General features: G+C 40.0%; 1 protein-coding gene across 1 annotated transcript in view; it reads right to left on the bottom strand.

Moving 5' to 3' along the window:
* dy (dusky) overlaps positions 1-17,562 on the bottom strand; it is a 102,379-nt gene extending 84,817 nt beyond the window's left edge. The window contains exon 1 of the mRNA XM_065230009.1: positions 17,485-17,562. Coding sequence (XP_065086081.1) covers positions 17,485-17,535 — 51 coding nt within the window. The 5' untranslated portion in view covers positions 17,536-17,562. The remainder of the gene's footprint in view (positions 1-17,484) is intronic.
* Between the last annotated feature and the right edge of the window lie 3,426 nt (positions 17,563-20,988).

The raw sequence follows: 20,988 nt of genomic DNA, 5'->3' as shown, positions 1-20,988 counted from the left end.
ATTTTAAAATTTATGGTTATTGAATTATGCTTATCGTTCGATGAAAATGTTAGAAGGAAAGGGCATAATTTTTACAGCAACATTACCATGACCAACGGTGGCTTCATGAACCAACGGGCGTGGCCTCATCGAAGGGAGAGAGAGAAAGACTTCAACGATCCGTTAAACAGTGAACCTTTTTTCTCATGGGTCGGAGAAGACAGCCTAAAATGTAGCCTGGGGCAAAACGCCCGATGCGGTTTTTCATAGCTTTCCCGTTTTAAATTCATGAATTTGATAAGCAGCATTGCGAGTGCAGTACTTAAACTAGCATTTCTGAACAAAAAATCCTAGAATTATTAGTAATGGGAAAGCAACGAAAAACCACGTCAGGCGTTTTGCCCTGTTCTACCCTCCTTTACCACTGCGACCATTTCAAGATCAACAATTGAAAAGGCCTCAACTACAATTTGCAAACAAACCTTGTAAGGCCATTTTCTCCAATCTTCTGCTAAGAGAGAGGGTTGCTGAAGCCGCCACCGTTGGTGGTGTCAGCACTGTACCGTATGCATGATAATGTTTGCACCATTGAGCAATGTCAAAATTTAAAAAATCTCAAAAGTTTCGTTTTCTACTTTTTTTTATTTATTTAAAGGGAGGATGTTTCTCAGAGTGGGGCCTCCCTTAGCTCAGTCGGTAAAGGCGCAGCTACAAAGCAAGACCCTGCTGGAGGTGGCTGGGTTCGATTTCCGGTTCGGTCTAGGAATTTTTCGGGTTGGAAAATTTCTCGACTTCCCTGGGCATAGAAGTATGTATGATTGGACTTGCCACACAATCATATCAATGCAAAAATGGTAACTGTGGAAGTGCATCTAGAACACTAAGTTGAGAGCACACAATTAGCTAATATGCGATATGCAATAAGCTTGAAATGCGAAGAAGAATAAGAAGAAGAATGCATTATCATTCATGAAATGTGAATTTTTCATGATAATCATGCCGAATTAAAAAAAAATAGTACAATACACATTTGATTCCTAATTGCACACATCTGATGAACATACCCGAGCAGGAGAAAATAACTAATGAATACCTAATTCTGATCTTAAAGGGTGATACGGTCAACATTTGGTCAATATCAACTTGACGTATTTCTTTCAATTTTGCATTTAAAAAACCTGAACACCCCTCATTTTGAAGGTGAAGTGTGTAGAATGTTGCTCCTATTTTGATTTTGGAATTCACTCTTCAGTTGTCAAAATGCCGTCCAAGCAAGAAGAGCAGCGTATCAAAATTTTGCTCGTGCATCGCGAAAATCCGAGCTACTCGCACGCAAAGTTGGCAAAATCGCTAAAAGTTGCCAAATCAACCGTTACAAATGTAATTAAAGTGTTTAGGGAACGTTTGTCGACAGCCAGGAAGTCTGGATCGGGGGGAAATCGAAAACCGGAAGCCGCTGAGACGACAAAGAGAGTTGCCGGTAGTTTCAAGCGAAACCCTAACCTCTCTCTCCGAGATGCCGCAAATAAGCTGGGTGTATCGTCTACAACCGTGCATCGAGCCAAAAAAACGAGCCGGACTATCGACTTACAAGAAGGTAGTGACTCCAAATCGCGATGATAAACAAAATACGACGGCCAAAGCGCGATCCCGGAGGCTGTACACGACGATGCTGACGAAGTTTGACTGCGTGGTAATGGACGACGAAACCTACGTCAAAGCCGACTACAAGCAGCTTCCGGGACAGGAGTTTTATACGGCAAATAGAGGGGGAAAGGTAGCAGATGTTTTCAAGCACATGAAACTGTCAAAGTTCGCAAAGAAATATCTGGTTTGGCAAGCCATTTATACCTGTGGCTTGAAAAGCAGCATTTTCATAGCTTCCGGGACTGTCAACCAAGAAATTTACGTGAAAGAGTGTTTGAATAAACGTCTGCTGCCTTTCCTGAAGAAACACGGTTGTTCCGTACTGTTTTGGCCGGATTTGGCATCTTGCCATTACGGTAAAAAGGCCATGGAGTGGTACGCCGCCAACAACGTGCAGGTGGTTCCCAAGGACAAGAACCCTCCCAACACGCCAGAGCTCCGCCCAATTGAGAAATACTGGGCTATTGTCAAGCGGAACCTAAAGAAGACCAAAAAAACTGCTAAGGGCGAGCAGCAGTTCAAGGCAAACTGGCTTTCTGCGGCGAAGAAGGTGGACAAGGTGGCTGTACAAAATGTGATGGCAGGGGTCAAGCGTAAGGCCCGGCAATTCGGATTTGGAAAAGCGGAAGCCTAACTGAATATTTTTCCTGAATTTTATACTAATTGAACTTGAAAAAGAAATTTAATTTGATTTTTTAAATAAACGATTTCACCGATTTACACGCGTTTTCCCTTGACCAAATTTTGACCGTATCACCCTTTATATCTAAATTTGGTATTGACCAACATGACATAAGAGGTTAAATACCAAACAATAATACCAAAAAAATACATGCAAAATACTTCGAAAATAACAAAAATTGATATTTGGATAACAAAAGAATACCTGTGTGGTATTGCTTTGGTATTGCATTATCATAATTTGGTATGGTATTGTTGGGACATTTTTTTGGTATTATTTTTTGGTACTTTACCTCTTATGTCAGGCTCATCCATACCAATTTAAGGTATCGAGATATTCGTTCCTGCTCGGGTAAACTCAATATTATCTTGTAGCGCAACAAATCGAACATTTATGTGACCGGAGCTTAATTGCTCAATGCTTGCATCAGCTGTCTTAGATTGAAAGATAATCGAACCAAAGAGCCAAAAACTTTGGCTTCAAGCAAAATGTTGGTGGATGACGTTTCTGCCACCGGAGTGATTTTCTCGCGAACCGAAGTCCGCCAACGCAAACCAACAAAATGAACAGGTAGAGGAAATTCTCCTCTACCCGATTGTGTTTAAGGTTTGCGAATGTAGGTTCGCGAAAAAAGGTCTTCCAAGGTTTGTTTACAAAATGGAATTGAGGCCTTTTCTGTTGTTGGTCTTGATTTATTTGATCTATCGTGGTATAGGGTAATGGTGGTATTTTGGACCGCCTTAGGAAGTCATTTTGCAATTTCTCGAAAAAAAACATTATGATTTGGTTACAATAAATAATTAAGTTAATCAGGTCGTTACAAAGACCTGAATGTTTTTTCAAAACAAATTGTAGTAGGGAAAATGGCTCTAATATGGATCTGAGATTGGGCCCATCGCTAAAAATCTGCTATTTATCAATTTTATTTAGATGAACGCGTCATTGGGACGGTACGTTTTACGCTCTTTCGCAACTTTTTCCGTTCTTGACTAGACGATATAAACAAACAGTCTCAAAAGTCATAACAACAGGGTTGCCAAACTCATGGCATACTGCTACTGATACCTTGCTTGCCACACGTTCGGCACAACGCTTGACACATCTTTCGGCACAGATAAAGTACTCGGCACAGATTGGGACTAGCATTGGGCGATCTTGAGGCAAGAATCGATCTTAGTGAATCAATTATTTTTTTAGAAAATACTCGATTCGCCGATTTAATCAATCATTTTGAATCGATCTTTTTGAATCGATAAATTTTTTTCAAAATGGCACAAAAATGTTGCAAATATAACGTTCATAGGAAAGTTGGTGCAAATTCAGTTTTAAGTTGATATAACGTTACATAAGCTATCTTGTTATAACATTTCACTTATAATAGTCATTTAGTGTGATGATTGATATAATTTAGAAATAAATTGTGTAGTACGTACGCAGTAAAAGTTGTGAGTTGAACATACATACATGATGAGATTATAGTAAATGACTATTTGGATTTCATTCGACATGTGGAAGTTATTGGTCAGGATACTTGATTAGGTTAGTGAAAGGTTATAATATTCGTTTTATTGGTATTAAATGAGCGATTTAAAAAACGAAAGATTAACATATGAAACAAAACAATTAGATGGTCGAAGTGTGAAAGCAGGTAAGTACGGAAATTACTTAATTCAGATATCCCAAAACTCACCCGAAACGGTCCCCAAAAAGCTAATTGAGCCATGCGTTTTGCATTGACCCGATATTGATTCTGAGTGGTTTCACAAGTTTTGAAGAATTGCCTCTCTGACGGAACACTTGTTACCATTCTTGATAATGAGCGATGAGGTTTACACTACGAATTTCCTCCCATGCTTGAAAAGGATCGGCAGAACGTGGGAAAACATGCTGATGCCAGAAATTTTGTAATTCTGCCGATATGCCCCCATGGCGATCAAGTTCTGACATAGTAGAGGACTGATGAACCTGAAATATGTCATAAGAAGTGAATGTTTGTACATATGTAGATTAATAATTTTCTTTACCATTTCGTCATGAGTATCCCACAGTGGTTTTAGTGAGGGGACAGATGTGTACATATCATCGTATACTCTTTCGATACTATAGATCTGCTCAGACACAATTTTAACTGCTCGAGCGTGAGCTGAAGACTCCAGGTACAGTTTCTTGAAACGGGGATCAAGGAGCGTTGCAATAACCAGCTCAACGTCAAAAAGGTCTATAATCATCTCTGAAGCCCCAAACTTTCTTTTTCTCGTCCTTGCCTACAGAACTGCCACGTTGGTTGTTTGGCAAAATCCATGTTCAAGGCAAATGATGTGAAAAGGTGTAGACAGAAAAAAAATCGTCCGCAGTGAGTGGAAGCAACCCTAACAGGCAGGCAAAAGAACGTAAGCATTCCATAAGAAACACATATGAATTTTATCCACAAGAAATCAGTATGAATTTCATTGATTTGCCTTATGAAAAATAATGTTGATAAAAAATAATAAATCGGAGCAGACTGGAACCGAACCATGGACGTTTAGATAACGGAGCTCGTGTGTTGATCACACGTCTTTCAACGCTTGAGAAAATAAAATGGCTAAAGGCGTATGATAGCTTCCTTATTTTAGACGAAAATCTTTCATAAGGCGCGCTTATGAAATTCATATTTGTCGTTCATAAGTCGAGTCTTATGAAATTCTTAAGTCTATTTTCCTCGACTGCCCATCACTGTAATATGTACACAGCAAACAAATATAATATGTATCAATCAATGTTATTCATGATGATGTAATGAACTCATTGATGGTAAAAGTGGATGCCGAGGGGGCAGACAGTGAGAAATTCTGATAAATCCAGATATTAAAGCTGAGTAACTCTTTTGCTCTCTGATGAACGATTTTATTATCTCGATTGTTTTGACAGTGCAACCCAAGCAGTCAAAATTTTCGGTGTTAGGGGATGTTAGTTTGTTCAGCCGGTGATCTATGCCGCAAAATACACTCAATTCATCAAAGAACCTGCTAGCAAAACAAACGTCACGCACCAGAAACGTTCGTGTTCAGATCTATATATATAAAAATGAATTTCTGTCTGTCTGTCTGTCTGTCTGTCTGTCTGTCTGACCCTTATAGACTCGGAAACTACTGAACCGATTGGCGTGAAAATTTGTATACAGGGGTTTATGGGGCTGTGAAAGGTTCTTATGATGGTTCGAGACCCCTCCCCCTTCTGTAAGGGGGTCTCCCATACAAATGAAACAGAAATTTCTGCATAACTCGAGAACTAATCAAGCAAATGGAACCACATTAGGCATGTGGGGGCGAGTGTGGGGGTATAAAGAGATAATCATAGGGGGCCCCTTAGATAACAGGGGGGGGGGGCTACGTACAATATAGCATGCTTTTTTTTTTTAAATCGGCGCATAAACAAATGCGAGCACATTACCAACTGAAAACTTATTTGCGATGAATGTGATTGTAAGTGTTATGTCTGTTTGTCTGTGATGTAACTTTCACAATATGTATTATAACACTTTATTAATTTTATGAGATAAAATGTGCAAAATATAGCCAGGTGGGCCAAAATATGACTGTGGGCTAAAATACATCCATTACCCTATCCCCCGTACTATTGTACCAACAATCAATACGAAACTAACGATTTTAAATTGGCTCACTACTTGACTAGCCTATTGGTCCCAAGCAAACGATTAACGTATCCCATTCTAGTCGAAATTCTAGTACTACACAATGTTTGTTTTGATTTGCTATGAAAGTTTGACAGATAAAATGAGGGGTTATTGGTTTTTCCTATCTTTCGAGGGGTGAATCGATAAGCTTGGGACCGAAGAGAGTACCAGAGCTGAGCCAAAAAGTTGAGCACGTTATTTCGGGACCTTCTGGTCTTAGAGTTACCTCTATGATTGTACTGCCCCTGATGGCCAGTCCGTCCCATAGCATAAATATCAACAAGCCGAGAAACCCGTTTTTTAGTGTTACTTAGTAACATTGCTTCTTATGCAATGAGACAACTTGTTTAGGTGTTTTTTTTTTCATCTGTTCCAGAAGTTGTTGAGTTCACCCAGTATTCTGAAAATATAGGTGATTAGCTACTATTTCCATTGGAAAACTCAGTTTTAACATAAACGCAATTGGGACCAACTTGCGATGAGCGGCAGTGTAGCTACTATGAGAAGTAGCCATCGACACCTGAGTTTAGGTATGCCATCAGCAAGGAATTATATGACGTACGAAACGTACTATCTCACTGAGTATCATTTTACTAAGTCACACCGTTCTCGAGATGTAGCGGTTTGAATGATGAATTTTAAAAATGTTCGTAATTTTTGGTCTTTTTCGAATGTCTTTCGTGATTCTCCTGTTCTGACAATATTATTTTCCGAAAGATCAGAAAATTATAAATAAATAATTTTTCTCCAATTCTAAAAAAAAAATTATCTCATCATGGCAAAAATTTGGAATTTTTTTTAAAGAAGCTCAGATTTTTTTAAATCAGCTGGTAAGCTTCCCGTTAAAGCTTCCCCGTATTTCTAGACGTAATCCTTGATGTTCTCAGCAACTACCCTGAAGTTTTCGATATTTTTTTAATTTACAGGAAATTCTCAGAACTTGTCGACGGTTCCCGCAGTTTTCTTAATATTAATGCAGCTAACAAAGTTTTCAAATCCCCGAAGTTTATGGACGGTGTTCTTGAAACATTTGTAATGTTCCTGGTTTTTTAGTTAATCGAACGGCCTCTTTGACCTTTTCCAAAGATCTCTAAGCTTGCCAGAAGTTTTCTCGAAGTTCTTGTTAAGTTCGTGAAGTATTCTTGAAGTTAATGGAACTGTCATGAAGTTATCTAAACTTTATCAAGTTCACAACATTTTCTTGGAATTTATGGAACTGCCCTCAAGGGTTCGGAATTTATGCTTAAAGTTCATTGAACTTCCCCCAAGTTCTGGTCTTTGCTGTAGTCCAAGGAACTCCCTTGAAGTTTTTTGATAATCCTCTGACCATTTTGGTTATTTATTAAAGTTCTTGGTACATCCTTGAAGTTCCCATTAAAGTTAAGAAGGTATTGTGAACTTGGAGAAATATCTGCAAATTTCAGGAAAAATTTACCAAATTCAAAGACGTTTCGCGAACTTCAAAGAAGTTCTAAGAACACCAGGAAAGTTACAAGAATTTCATCGATAGTCTACGCAATCCAGGAACAATCTCTGGACAGCGATTTGAATTGGGTTCTTTAGTTTTGGAAAATGCATCCGTTATTATGGAAGCACGGCGTTTTCTGAACAAAACTATATGATTTTCGATCCCATTTACTTCCATCTCGATTTTTAAATCAAGATTTAAAGCAAAATAATCACTTCACTGTTTGACACAAAACGAACAAATTGACAGCTCGCTCCCATACAAAGTACCGCCGAGCGGCACTAAGATGATGGTTTGTTATCCAATGTAATCACACTTATTTAAAATAGTTCCAAAATTGGTGAAATTTTGGATTTCGGTTCCATTTGAAATGCAGATTACGAATATGGTATTTACCTCAATACCCCTAAAGAACCCAATTCGGATGTAGTTTCTATGAGCGGTTTCGACGGATCATCGGCGGAAAAGCTCCCCCTTCATTTCAGAGAAAATAGGTATGGTAGTAAGGTATATTTTCTGGTTACGATCTGGAAATGCGGGAGAGCTTTATAATTTGTATGGGAAAATGTATGAGAAATGGTCCAAACTCGTTCAATTGCTTGTCAAAACTTTTAAAATATTGTTCAATTTTAACCAAACCTAGGTCTTAGATTGAGAAAACTATACAAAACAACTTCGTGCAAAACCGCAAATCGATTCGACTTCTGTGCAAAAAGTAATAATGTTTTACGTAGGATTACGTCTTTCGGCAACATATTGGGGGTGCAATTAAAAAAAAAACCAAAATCGACCGCGTTACGAAAAGGGTTCAGGATTTGACCACTTGTAACTCTGTCAATAGCAGATGGATATTAATTCTAAACAAGTCAATCGATTGGAATGTCATCTACGAATCTGCTAAATTTTACACTTTATCAATTTTCAAAAGGTCACTATTGAAACTTGTACGAATGTGCAACTTTTGCTATAATATTGAATATTAATACCGATTGACTGAGAAAAGCGCTTTCCCTAACACAGATTTCAAAATCGAATTTACTCCGGTCTCACCGAACGGTGTTTATTCAATCAACGGTCATCATCACCAGCAGCAGCAGCAGCAGCAGTGCTTTCGGTATGTGGCGTTGTAGATTGTTCTACAGTACACGAAGAAAGGCTGCCCGTAAGCGCGAGCTGCAGCCCACTGAGTGGTCCAATCACCGAAGAAGGAGGAAGAAGTTGCACAGCTACTGATCGGATTACAGTTGCTCGTCGTGACCCACTGTGGACCATCTATGCCAAGCGCGTCACCTTTCCAAACATTATACAACTCGCCAGCCTTATCTGTGTAAAACACCGTCGAAAATTAGTGTATTGCAGGATGATTCTTCCATTTTAATTTTAATTTGATTCTGAGTTTCTACCACAGTTAAGCACCTTGTACATCATTTTTGCTTAACACAATAAAAACAACCATTAACAAACAAGAATATCCATCGCTTAAAGCACGCTGTGGACCCTATTTTCCAACTTTAATTTCGCAAATATAAACAATTAACAACGCCATTGACGTCATCATTGATTCCTTCATCACTGCCAGCCAGAGTGATGTGATCTCTCTGTCCGTTTTTATTCCATGATTGCTACTGTCAAATCTGCCAATCAGCAATTGGCTCGGATTTGACAGCAAACTGGCTCGAAATCGCAACCCGATTGTCATTTTGCCGATTTCATATGAATATGAACTGCCATCTGCCTCATCATTCACTGCCTCGTGAGAGTCTGAATGATTGAGAGGTAAACGAGTCGCTGACAGCCGAGCACTCAGTCAGTAGCTCAGTCAGCACGTTTATTCTTCCGTGATGGTACCCAATACTTGTTTTGAATGACTCAAAAATGCCTCAATTCGACAGTGAGCATATGTACATAAGGGCGTAAACGCGATGATCGATTCTATTCGTCGATTTTCTCGTTTGTTAACACTCCGAATACGATGCCTCCGAAAAACGTGTAACGGCAAGTTTGCAATGGCACAACTTAGCCATTTCTTAATGAATTTCAAAAATTGTGGTACCTTTAGAATTCCTAGGGTTTCTAGATGATTTTGATTGCAAAAACCTTGAAAATAGAGTCGTCTACTTTTTTAAAAAGCGAAAAGAGTTGTTACACGTTTTTTTTGAAAGGTGTGTTTGTAGGGTTTTGCAAGTGGCGCAAGATCTGTAATTTAGATTAATGAGCACAAATGTTCACAATTAGCCAGAATACAGTCATGGTTCCTATATATGGATCCTGGAGACAACGGAACGGTCCTCGAAAGATCCGGAACATCCGTAAAAATGGTCAATCCATGATCCTGATCCTAGAGCTCTGCGGTTTTTTTGAAAACATTAGGAACTGTGATATAAACAAATATTTGGGGTCGTGACATAAACATGTACCTGGATGGCCATGGGACCGTCCTCGGGAAGATCCGGAACATCCGTAAAAGTGGACAATCCATGAATCTGCTCCTAGAGCTCCGCGTTTTTTTTTAACATTAGGATCTGTGATATAAGAATGAATTTGGGTCATGGACCCAGATGGCCATGGGACCGTCCTCCGGAAGATCCTGAACATCCGTAAAAGTAGTAAATCCACGATCCTGATCCTAGAGCTCCGCGTTTTTTTATAAACATTAGGAACTGTAATGATAGAAAGAATTTGGGCTTGTGACATAAACATGAACCTGGATGTCCATAGGACCGTCCTCTGGAAGATCCGGAACATCCGTAAAAGTGATCAATCCATGAAACAGATCCTAGAGCTACGCGTTTTTATTAACATTAGGATCTGTGATATAAGAATGAATTTGGGTCATAGACCAAGATGGCCATAGGACGGCCAGCGGGAGATCCGGAACATCCGTAAAAGTAGTAAATCCACGATCCTGATCCTAGAGCTCCGTTGTTTTCTTGAAAACATTAGGAACTGTGATGATAGAAAGAATTTGGGCTTGTGACATAAACATGAACCTAGATGTCCATAGTACCGTCCTCCGGAAGATCCGGAACATCCGTAAAAGTGGACAATCCATGAAACTGATCCTAGAGCTCCGCGTTTTTTTTATAAACATTAGGAACTGTGATGATAGAAAGAATTTGTGCTTGTGACATAAACATGAACCTGGATGTCCATAGGACCGTCCTCCGGAAGACCCGGAACATCTGTAAAAGTGGTAAATCTACGATCCTGATCCTAGAGCTCCGTGGTTTTCTTGAAAACATTAAGAACTGTGATGATAGAAAGAATTTAGGCTTGTGACATAAACATGAACCTGGATGTCCATGGGACCGTCCTCCGAAAGATCCGGAACATTCGTGAAAGGGGAAAATTAACGAAACTGATCGTAGAGCTCCGTGGTTTTCTTGAAAACGTTAGGAACTGTGATATTAGAATGATTTTGGGATCGTGACATAAACATGGACCCAGATGACCATCGGAACGTCCTCCGGAAGATCCGAAAAATTCCGCAGTTTTTGAAAAAAAAAAACACTAAGAACTGAGATGATAGAATGAATTTGGGGTCTTGATCTAAACATGGACCTTGATGGCCATGAGACCGTCCTCTGGAAGATCCGGAACATCCGTGAAAGTGGAAAATTCTCGAAACTGATCCGATCCGATCGAACTGACCACGGTTCTTGAAAACGTTAGGAACTGTGATATTAGAATGAATTTGGGATCGTGACATAAACATGGACCCAGATAGTCATCGGTACGTCTTCCGGAAGATCCGAAAAATCCGTAAAAGTGGTCAATGTATGGAACTGATCCTAGAGCTCCACGGTTTTTTTTCGAAAACACTTGGAACTGTCATATATAAATTAATTTGCAGTCGTGACATAAACATGTACCCAGAAGGCCATGGGACCGTCCTCCGCAAGATCTAGAACATCTTTAAAAATGGTCAACCCTCGAAACTGATCCTAGAGTTCTAAGGTTTTTTCGAAAGCATGTGGAACTGCGATATAAGAAATATTTTGGGGTCATGACATAAACACGTACCGGAGACGAACCAGCCCAGGGCTGAAAGTCTCCTTAATAAAGATAAAAAACACGGACCAGGATGGCCATAGGACCGTCCACAGTATGATAAATTTACGGATGTTCCGAATCTTTTGGAGGACAGTCTCATGGCCATCCGGATCCATGTTTATGTCACGACCCTAAATTCTATCTTAAAACGCAGTTCCAAGAGTTTTGGAGAAAAAAAAACACGGCTTTTTCACAGTTTCATCGATGATCCATCCGTAAATGATCAGGATCTTCTGGAGGACGTTCCAATGGCCATCCAGGTTTATTTTTACGGATCTTCCGGAGGACTGTCCCATGGTCATTCCGTTCCATGTTTATGTTAAGACTCCAAATTCATTTTAATATCACAGTTCCACGGTTTTTCGTTCTTGTATCAATTTTATGGCTTGCAATCGGGCTAAGGCCTTGTTGTCCTCTGCTGTCCGAAGAAGTCGTGTCCACTCTACTCGATCCATGGCCAGACTTTGCCAGCCTCGTAGTCTGCGAAGGGTCCGCAGGTCACCTTCTACTTGGTCGATCCACCTTGCCCGATGCGCACCTCTTCTTCTTGTTCCAATGGCCATCTGGGTCCATGTTTATGTCACGATCCCAAATTCATTCTAATATCGCAGGTCCTAACGTTTTCACGAAAACCACGGAGCTCTCGGATCAGTTTCGTGAATTTTCCACTTTCACGGATCTTCTGGATCTTTCGGAGGACGGTCCCATACCCATCAAGGTCCAAGTTTATGTCACGGCCCTTAAATTCATTCTATCATCTCAGTTCTTAGTGTTTTTTTCAAAAACTGCGGAGCTCTAGGATTATTTTCATTGCTTGACCACTTTCACGGATGTTCCGGATCGTCCGGAGGATGGTCCTATGGACGTTCAGGTTCATGTTTATGTCACAACCCCAAATTATTTCTATCATCACAGTTCCTAATGTTTAAAAAAACGCGGAGCTCTAGGATCAGAATCGTGGATTTACCACGTTTACGGATGTTCCGGATCTTCCGGAGGACGGTCTCATGGCCATCAAGGTCCATGACTCAAATTCATTCTTATATCACAGATCCTAATGTTAAAAAAAACGCGTAGCTCTAGGATCAGTTTCATGGATTGATCACTTTTACGGATGTTCCGGATCTTCCGGAGGACGGTCCCAAGGCCATCCAGGTACATGTTTATGTCACGACCCCAAATATTTGTTTATAAATATCACAGTTCCTAATGTTTTCAAAAAAACCGCAGAGCTCTAGGATCAGGATCATGGATTGACCATTTTTACGAATGTTCCGGATCTTTCGAGGACCGTTCCGTTGTCTCCAGGATCCATATATAGGAACCATGACTGTATTCTGGCTAATTGTGAACATTTGTGCTCATAAATCTAAATTACAGATCTTGCGCCACTTGCAAAACCCTACAAACACACCTTTCAAAAAAACGTGTAAGAACACTTTTCGCTTTTTATAAAAGTAGACGACTCTATTTTCAAAGTTTTTGCAATCAAAATCATCTAGAAACCCTAGGAATTCTAAAGGTACCACAATTTTTGAAATTCATTAAGAAATGGCTAAGTTGTGCCATTGCAAACTTGCCGTTACACGTTTTTCGGAGGCTTCGTAGTCGGCGTAAAGTTTTTTACCCACCGTATTCGGAGTGTTAATAACTCGATAGAATTATCGTTTCTCGGTGCGTTTGCTGTTGCTTTTGATAGCCAATACAACCTGTTACAACTCTGCATTGAACAAATTCTAGAAAATTGTAGACCATGTAGACAAATTTTCCCGAGCTATCAACGAAAAAAAAGGGTCGATGAAGAGAATCGATCAATGTAGACTGGTCTTTTTCAAAAGTTACGCGATACTTGTCAAGGTCATCAATCGGATGTCAGTTCCTATAAGTTTGAATGTAACATGTGTACTATGTACTTTTAAAGCAACATTGGCCTTTAAATTAGCACAATAGGCCGATTTTCGTACAAACTAGCCAACTTTGGCATGTTGCAACTATGTTTTGTTATGATCAATTGAGCTGAAATTTTGACACAGAACTACAAACATGCTAAATTGTGCTAAATAGCAAATTATTGGAAGCGTTTGTCGGTAATTGACGGGCTGGTTGAAAATGGCCAACTGATTACCACATTTTAATTCGAAATTCTATTATTTCGGAAATTTTTGACCATATCGCAAATAACATTCTTAAGCATGCTGTCGTTTATTCGCAATATGGTTGGAAATTTTAAAACTATAACACTTCGGATACTTCGAACTATGAATGTGCTAATTAGTTGGTCATTTTCAACCAGCCCGTCAATTACCGGCAAGCGCTTCTAATAATTTGTTATAATGTACACGCAAAATTCAGCATATTTGTAGTTCTGTGTCAAATTTTCAGCTCAATCGATCATAACTAAACATAGTTACAACATGCCAAAGTTGGCTAGTTTGTATGAAAATCGGCTTATTTTGCTAATTTAAAGGCCACAGAAGGCAAAATGTTTCCCATACATTTTCCCATACAAATTATAAAGCTCTCCTGTAAATCCAGATCGTAACCGAATTCATTCCAATTTGGCACAGTTGCTGAGGATCCCAAGACGAATCGGAAGAGCTGTGGGGAGCCAGTGGTTGTGATCTGCCATATAAAGTTGACCCGCCCTAATGTCCGACCATCAAAACAACCCACATTGCACTGGCGCAAAAGGGTATCTGTAGCGGCGATCCAATTGGTTGGTTTGGTCTAAAATTTTGGACCGAGCCCTTGCACTAGTGGTCTACATTTTGTTTTAGACCAGTTCTAAAATGTATTTTTTTTATACCAGTATAATTCTCGATCTATTTTGAACTGCATTTGGATCAAGGCAAGCACCAGGGTTACCAAAACTACAGATAAATCTGTATTTCTACAGATTTTTCAGAGTTCTTAAAAGCAAGATTCTGTGTTCACAGATTACAGATTTCTATGATTTTAACAGATTTCACAGAATTTTTAAAATATGATCAAACATTTAATAAATTAAACTTGAGATATTTAATAACAACACATTATTTTCAGTTCAGTGTAGTTTTATCATCACAAACTTTTACATATATATATGCATGCTTTTTTGCGGAATGCAAACGGGGAATGAGAACTGTCAGAGGTATTCTTTTTTGCCAATTTATGATACATATATTTTTATCTATTTTTTTGTCTCTGTCAGAAAAATTGCTCAATCACTTTTCAAATGACATTTTTTAAGGATTCAATTAATAAATTATCAACACAGATATCATCACAGATTTTCCGGACAAAAACTAAGATGAAAAGATTTTTTTGAACAAAAACAAAGATTTTCTTTTGGCAACCCTGGCAAGCACTGTTCCAAACTAGTTTGACAGCTGTCGCACTCGAGATTTTGTGTTGTTGGGGTTTTTTCTGCAAAACAAACCGATTTAGTTCCTCGATTTTCTTTTTTGAAGGGTATATATATACCGCTTGGGAAACCAACTTTCGATCCGAGGCTCGGAGGGCCGAGTTTTTCATACCAATCGACTCAGCTCAACGACATCGGAAAATGTATGTGTGTGTTCATGTGAGTAACGAACAGAATACGCTCATGCTTCTCAGAAACCGCTGCACCGAATGGGACACAACTAGCGCCAAATGAAAGGTACTGTTGTCCCATTGAACGCTATTGAATACTTTTGGATTCCGTTTACCGGTTCTGGAGATTGCAAACCTATCATGCGGCACATCAAATCACATGCGAATTCAAAAACAAAATCATTGGTAATTAAATTAAGTACCCAGGACCACCTTGGCCACTTCCGGGCATGTTCTGGAAACTCCCAGGGAAGTGGCCAATTTCTAATTTGGTCCAAAACTCATCAAATCACATTAGATTTCAAAAGCAATATCAATGGTAGTCAAATATAGTGCACAGAATCATGTTGACCCCTATCGGATATGTTCCGGGCACCTCCAAGGAAATGGCCAGTTTCTGATTTAATCCAAAACCCATCATGCGCCACATAGCACATCACATTCGATTTCAAAACCAAGATCAATCGAAGTCAAATTATGTGGCCAGGACCACCTTTCTTACTTCCAGGCATCTTTCAGGAACCCCTAGGGAAGTGACTAGTTTCTGATATGGTCCAAACCCTGTGATTTAACACATACAATATCACAGACATTGAAAAACAAGATCAGTTTAAGTCAAATATAGTGCTTAGATCCACATTGGCCACATTCTGGTATGTTCCGGGCAACCCCCCAGAGAATTGTCCAGTCTCTGACTTGAGCCAAAACCCAACACGCAACAACATACCAGACAAATTTCAATAAATACAGGTTTTTTATTATTATTTCACTGGGAAGCACGAGGAGCAGGAGGCCGAGCAGTTCAAGGCTTTTTGTTAAAGCCGCATATCAATCCCGGAGACAGCCATCGGAGGTCAATTTCACGGTATTTACCGGATAAAAACCGTGTACGAATGCGCACGAGATTAAAAAATGTTTGACCACGAAATCAGGGTGTGAGTTGGTTTTGACTCGGGTTTTGACGTTTGAAATAGAACGGCCAAAAATATACGCACACAATTTGATCTATTTTGGCTTGATCTTTTTCATTTTAGCTGGTTCAAATGTGACATAAATTTGGATCTAGATCAGACCACCGCTAAAGATGCCCTAACTGCTCAGATTTCACGTTGAAATTAGTACGATTTCCAAACATTTCGCACGCTAACCGAAAACAGCAACCTTCAATCTTGTATCCAATCCATTTCACACTTTCCAAGTCTTAAGGGATAGCAACCATCCTATTGACACGTTCAACCGACAAACGCACCGCTCCTTACACTTCCTATTTGATAATGAAACATGGCAAATTCCCTAGGGTTTTTCTTTAGATTTCTCATTGTAAAAGAAACCTCCACCTGTCACGAATGTTGGCGGAATCTCTCCTAATAAACGCTATAAATAAACGGAAAAATGACGCCAGCTGAGACCTTTCCACCAACACCCGGACGTAGTAGGCTGACTGTCATCTCCACGCTGTGGTTGAGGATATCATCCGATAGGCGTGACAAAACCTAAGTATGTCGCATGTGTCATTATCGCCGCTTGTCGCCGTCGTCATGACTGTCACCGCACACGGATTGAAAATTGGTGTGAAAATTTCTCTCGTTTTGTGTCTCGAGCTTCGAGCAAATTTAATTGAAAGTGTGTTTGCATACGTGTAGATGAAGTCGTATCGTAAGACGGGAAATCTTTACAGTTTTTGGCGGAACTGTCAATGAATAATAATGGCTTTTGTTAGCATGCGAAATGTCACATTCTCACCGGAGGAATTGTGTTTTGCGGGTGGTCTGCTAAGAGAAAAGATTGTGTGCTGAGTTAGCATTCACATCAGATGACAAAACATGCCGATTACAATTGTAGCGTTTTGACTGATGTTTACGAAATGTACATTTGTTCAATTCGCAAATAAACTTCCACCAGCTTATCTAATAACTGATGACAATTTAATTCTCCCCTGGTACGCAACGATCAAAGCGAAGGAAATCGGAACACCAAGGGAAAAAAATCCGAGGTGGGTTCCTCCGTAGGAAACGCGCGCCAGACAGTCAGGCGACGATGACAAGACAACGGCAATGGCGGCAATGATCAATTTGTCTCGCAATTTGTACCACTCGATCATCCGTCGTCATCATCCCGTGTTCGGGATGATATGAACAGTAAACATGCATGTTACATATACACACCCCGTCCGACCGACCAACGACGACGACGACAACGGTTTGTGGGGGCTGCGAGTCGGTTGCGCGCGCTAATCGATTTGGTCGTTTGCACGTGTCGTGTGGTGTGGCGTTTTTCTGATGACATCGCCCGTTGCATGCTGTGTTATGCTGTTTCGCTTATGCGCCGTTATTATGGTGGATTTGCGTGAATCGGTCGGATCGTGTGGGGAGCTGGGCTGATCGATAAAAGAGAAATACAACTCACCTGCAATATGCCAATTAGTAACGTCGTGTAGAATAACCGTGTCAACCGCATCGTTCAATCGTGGGACTGCTGCGCCTGAAAGGAGTGAGACAAAGAATTGACGTTTAGCGAAATTTAGAAAGCAAAGCCAACATTACATTATGAGTACATTTAAGTAAATATGATGCTAACAAAGTGAACAAGCTTAGAATGCCGAGAACTCTCTGATGTGAATCTATTTCAAACTAATTGAAATGCAATGGGCTGGATTACCTGCTCCATCTTTGTCTGTAGGGAAAGACGGGGTAAGACCGCCATCCAAGCAATAAATTTAGTAGCTCAAAATGAGAAAGAAATTTAACAAAAGCATTCATTTTCCTATCGACAAAAATTATAAATTTTTTGATTCATCCCATTATTTATGATTTTTCATCAATTTTAGTAAATTAGGACGCACAAAAAGACCTGTAGTTCGTGATTCAATAAGTTTAAAAAGTCCATTAATGATTGCTTTACAGTACTTTTATTATAACTTCAAAGTTGCAGCATTTATGGTTAAATTTCTCCAGTTCGAACGAAATCTCGAACCTTCCTCTTGATGGAGCCCATCAGCGCCCGGACAGTGGAAACGGACACGGAATCAGCGCATTTCTTCCATTTTGCCCGCACTTGCTGGATGTCCTTGACTGCCCCGCCGCTTCGTCGAAGTCGCTGCTTTGAAATTGCCCAGTATTTTTCGATTGGTCGAAATTCCGGGCAATTTCGCTTGGCGAAAAAATCGATCTTGTTGGCAGCATACCACTCCAGAACCACCTTAGAGTAGTGACAGCTGATCAAATCCGGCCAAAAGATGACTTTGCCCCTATGCTTGCGGATGAACGGCAATACACGCTTTTTCAGGCATTCTTCGATGTAAACTTGGGATGTCATCGTCGAGGATGTGACGAATGGCTCCGTTTTCAGGCCACAACTGCAAATCGCTTGCCAAATCATGGCCTTCTTCGCGAGCTTATCGGAAAACACGAACTTGAATCTTCCCGGCCCATCCCCACGCCCAGCCACGATGTAAAACTTTTGACCGGGAAGCTGCTTAACTTGAGTTTGACGTATGTTTTGTCATAGATTAAAATGCAGCCCTTGTGTTCGGCAAAACACGGTCGTACAAGAGCCTTGCACGCTTTTTGGCCAAGGAATTCTGCTTCATGTGTCTGTTCGGATGTTTACAGACTTTGTACGACTTGTATCCTTCGCTGGCAAGGATGTTCCACACCGTTTGAAAGTTGTCGTTGTACTTTGTGGCCACATCTCGGATCGAAAGACCGGGATTAGCTTCAACCGAAAACTACAAATCAAGAAGACTGGCAACTCTGTCAAATGTCAGGAGACAGCAACAGCAACGCCTCTTCTGAGCAAACGTGGAACCTGTGTATGATGGTGTGTGTTAATTCACGAGTGAATTCACACACATGGGTGGAAATAAATAGCTGTCAATAATTGGTTTTGTTATGATTGTCGTAAAAAGTGCAACGTTTCTTTCTTTGCTTTATGCTGACAACGAGTAAAATTCCAGCTGAAATTGAACAGATGCGTAAGTAAATTTGTTTTGAAAATTAAAACAATGGAAATGATGCGATTCACAATGATGGTGGAACCTTACTCGGTCATAAATTTGCTATCTCAGAATTATCTTCCATTTTTCCTAAGCCCTTTAGTGATGCATTTATGGGCATTCGTATGGTGCATTAGTAAAATACATTCCCGTTCCGCATGGCTTTGGCACCTGGCCACAGCGGGGGGAGTTAAGTTGTGACGCTCGGCAACTTGGCACAGTACTCGCTGACCATTTGAATGCCACTGGCCAATCCGACACTGTTGTTATCATTCTCTGGATGGGGTCGGTTGATTTCAAGAATTTTTAAAGCATACAGAGGATCACTATCCGGTGGTTTCATGTTCTTACAACATCTAAAAGGAAATTGGAGCAATACGTACCGTTTGGGATTGTAGTCCTTCAACTTTTCATTTTCATTTTTTTCCAACATTAGATCCTGCTACGCCTTCCGTTGGATTGTGATGTAGGTACCGGATCTTTCTTCTGTTTGAATCCTTGAATTTTCAGCAGCTTCCGAATGACGGTAATTTACTTTATGGTGATGGTAGCTGCCAATTCCTTATTATTGATTGCTTCCAACAGGCAATTTAAACAATATTTCGGTTCCTCGTTCACAAGCAAAAGTTACTTTCACTAGGTATCGATCCGAGTTTCAATCCTCTACTTGATCCACCATGGCAAGTTTTTCGGTTTGGAGTTGGAAAACCACCGGCTTGCTGGGATTAGGATTCAAATTGCCGTGAAATTTTGTAGAGCAAAACAAAAACAAAAACGAGAACCGATTATTCGTTTCGGTGACATTAGATCACACACACAGTCACTGTAAATGAGCAGTCTCACTAAACTTGTGCTTCAAAGTTCCACACGCCATTTCAAAACTACTCAAATTTGGGTAGAATACACCCAGATCGGTCAAAACTGAACCTACCCAAAAATCCGTAAACTGTGTATGAAGTGACAAGTTGACAAATGAAGAACATCGACATGAATTCGATCGACGGTGTTCATTTGTCAACTTGTCACTCTAAACACAGTTTACTCATTTTTGGGTAGGTTCAGTTTTGACCGATCTTGGTGGATTCTACCCAAATTTGGGTAGTTTTGAAATAGCGTGCCCCTTTGATTGACAGAGGCACTGTTATCAGTGATGTTTGACATTTGTATGGGAGAAGGGAACAGTTGCCAGTCTTCTTGACTTGTAGTCTTCGCCATTAGACACCACACATTTTAAGATTTGTATGATTTTGTGATTCAAAACTAATTTAAAAAATCTGAGCCTTTGAAGACTTTAAAAATTTCAAACTGTAAGAAATACCTTAAGTCTTGCACAAGGGAAATTTTAGATTTGTAATTTATGAACGGGAAGAGACATATGACAATATATAAAATGATTCGAAGAATTTGTTTAACCAGTTCGAGATTAAATGGATGCCTAAAATTGCCTTTGAATCGATGCTATAGGATTTGAACCATTCGTTTATAAGTTTCATAAGCCTGCATAACTAAATGAACACTATGAAATGAAATGACAGCCCTATGGGGTTGTACGCAATGAAGGACTACGTGGTCTTACATAATAAATCTTATTTGTTAACTGCAGCAGGAGCTTGTGTTTTGTGTAGGAATAGGAATTTAAGTGGGGTTCTCTCTGTTTATACTCTTTAGTATGACGCGCTTGACATAGATGGCCCACAGCGACTCACGGCTGCGGCTTCTTCCTCCTTCTATGGATACTCATGTGGGCTTCAGCTTGCTGCTTGCAGGCAGCCTTTCGTTGTGTACTGGAGAACACCACTCACTACGCGGTGATTGAATAAACACCGTTTAAAGAGACCGGATGGAAATCAACTTTGAAATCTGTGTTAGGGAAATCGCTTTTCGCAGGCAATCGGTGATAATTTTAATTATCATAG

Source organism: Ochlerotatus camptorhynchus, unplaced genomic scaffold (assembly GCF_037179485.1).
Source record: "Ochlerotatus camptorhynchus isolate MF236.1 unplaced genomic scaffold, CSIRO-AGI_Acam_v1.1 ptg000325l, whole genome shotgun sequence".
Classification (NCBI taxonomy): Eukaryota; Metazoa; Arthropoda; class Insecta; order Diptera; family Culicidae; genus Ochlerotatus; species Ochlerotatus camptorhynchus.
The sequence above is the reverse complement of the archived record's forward strand: the minus strand, read 5'-3'. Positions and strand labels throughout refer to the sequence as shown.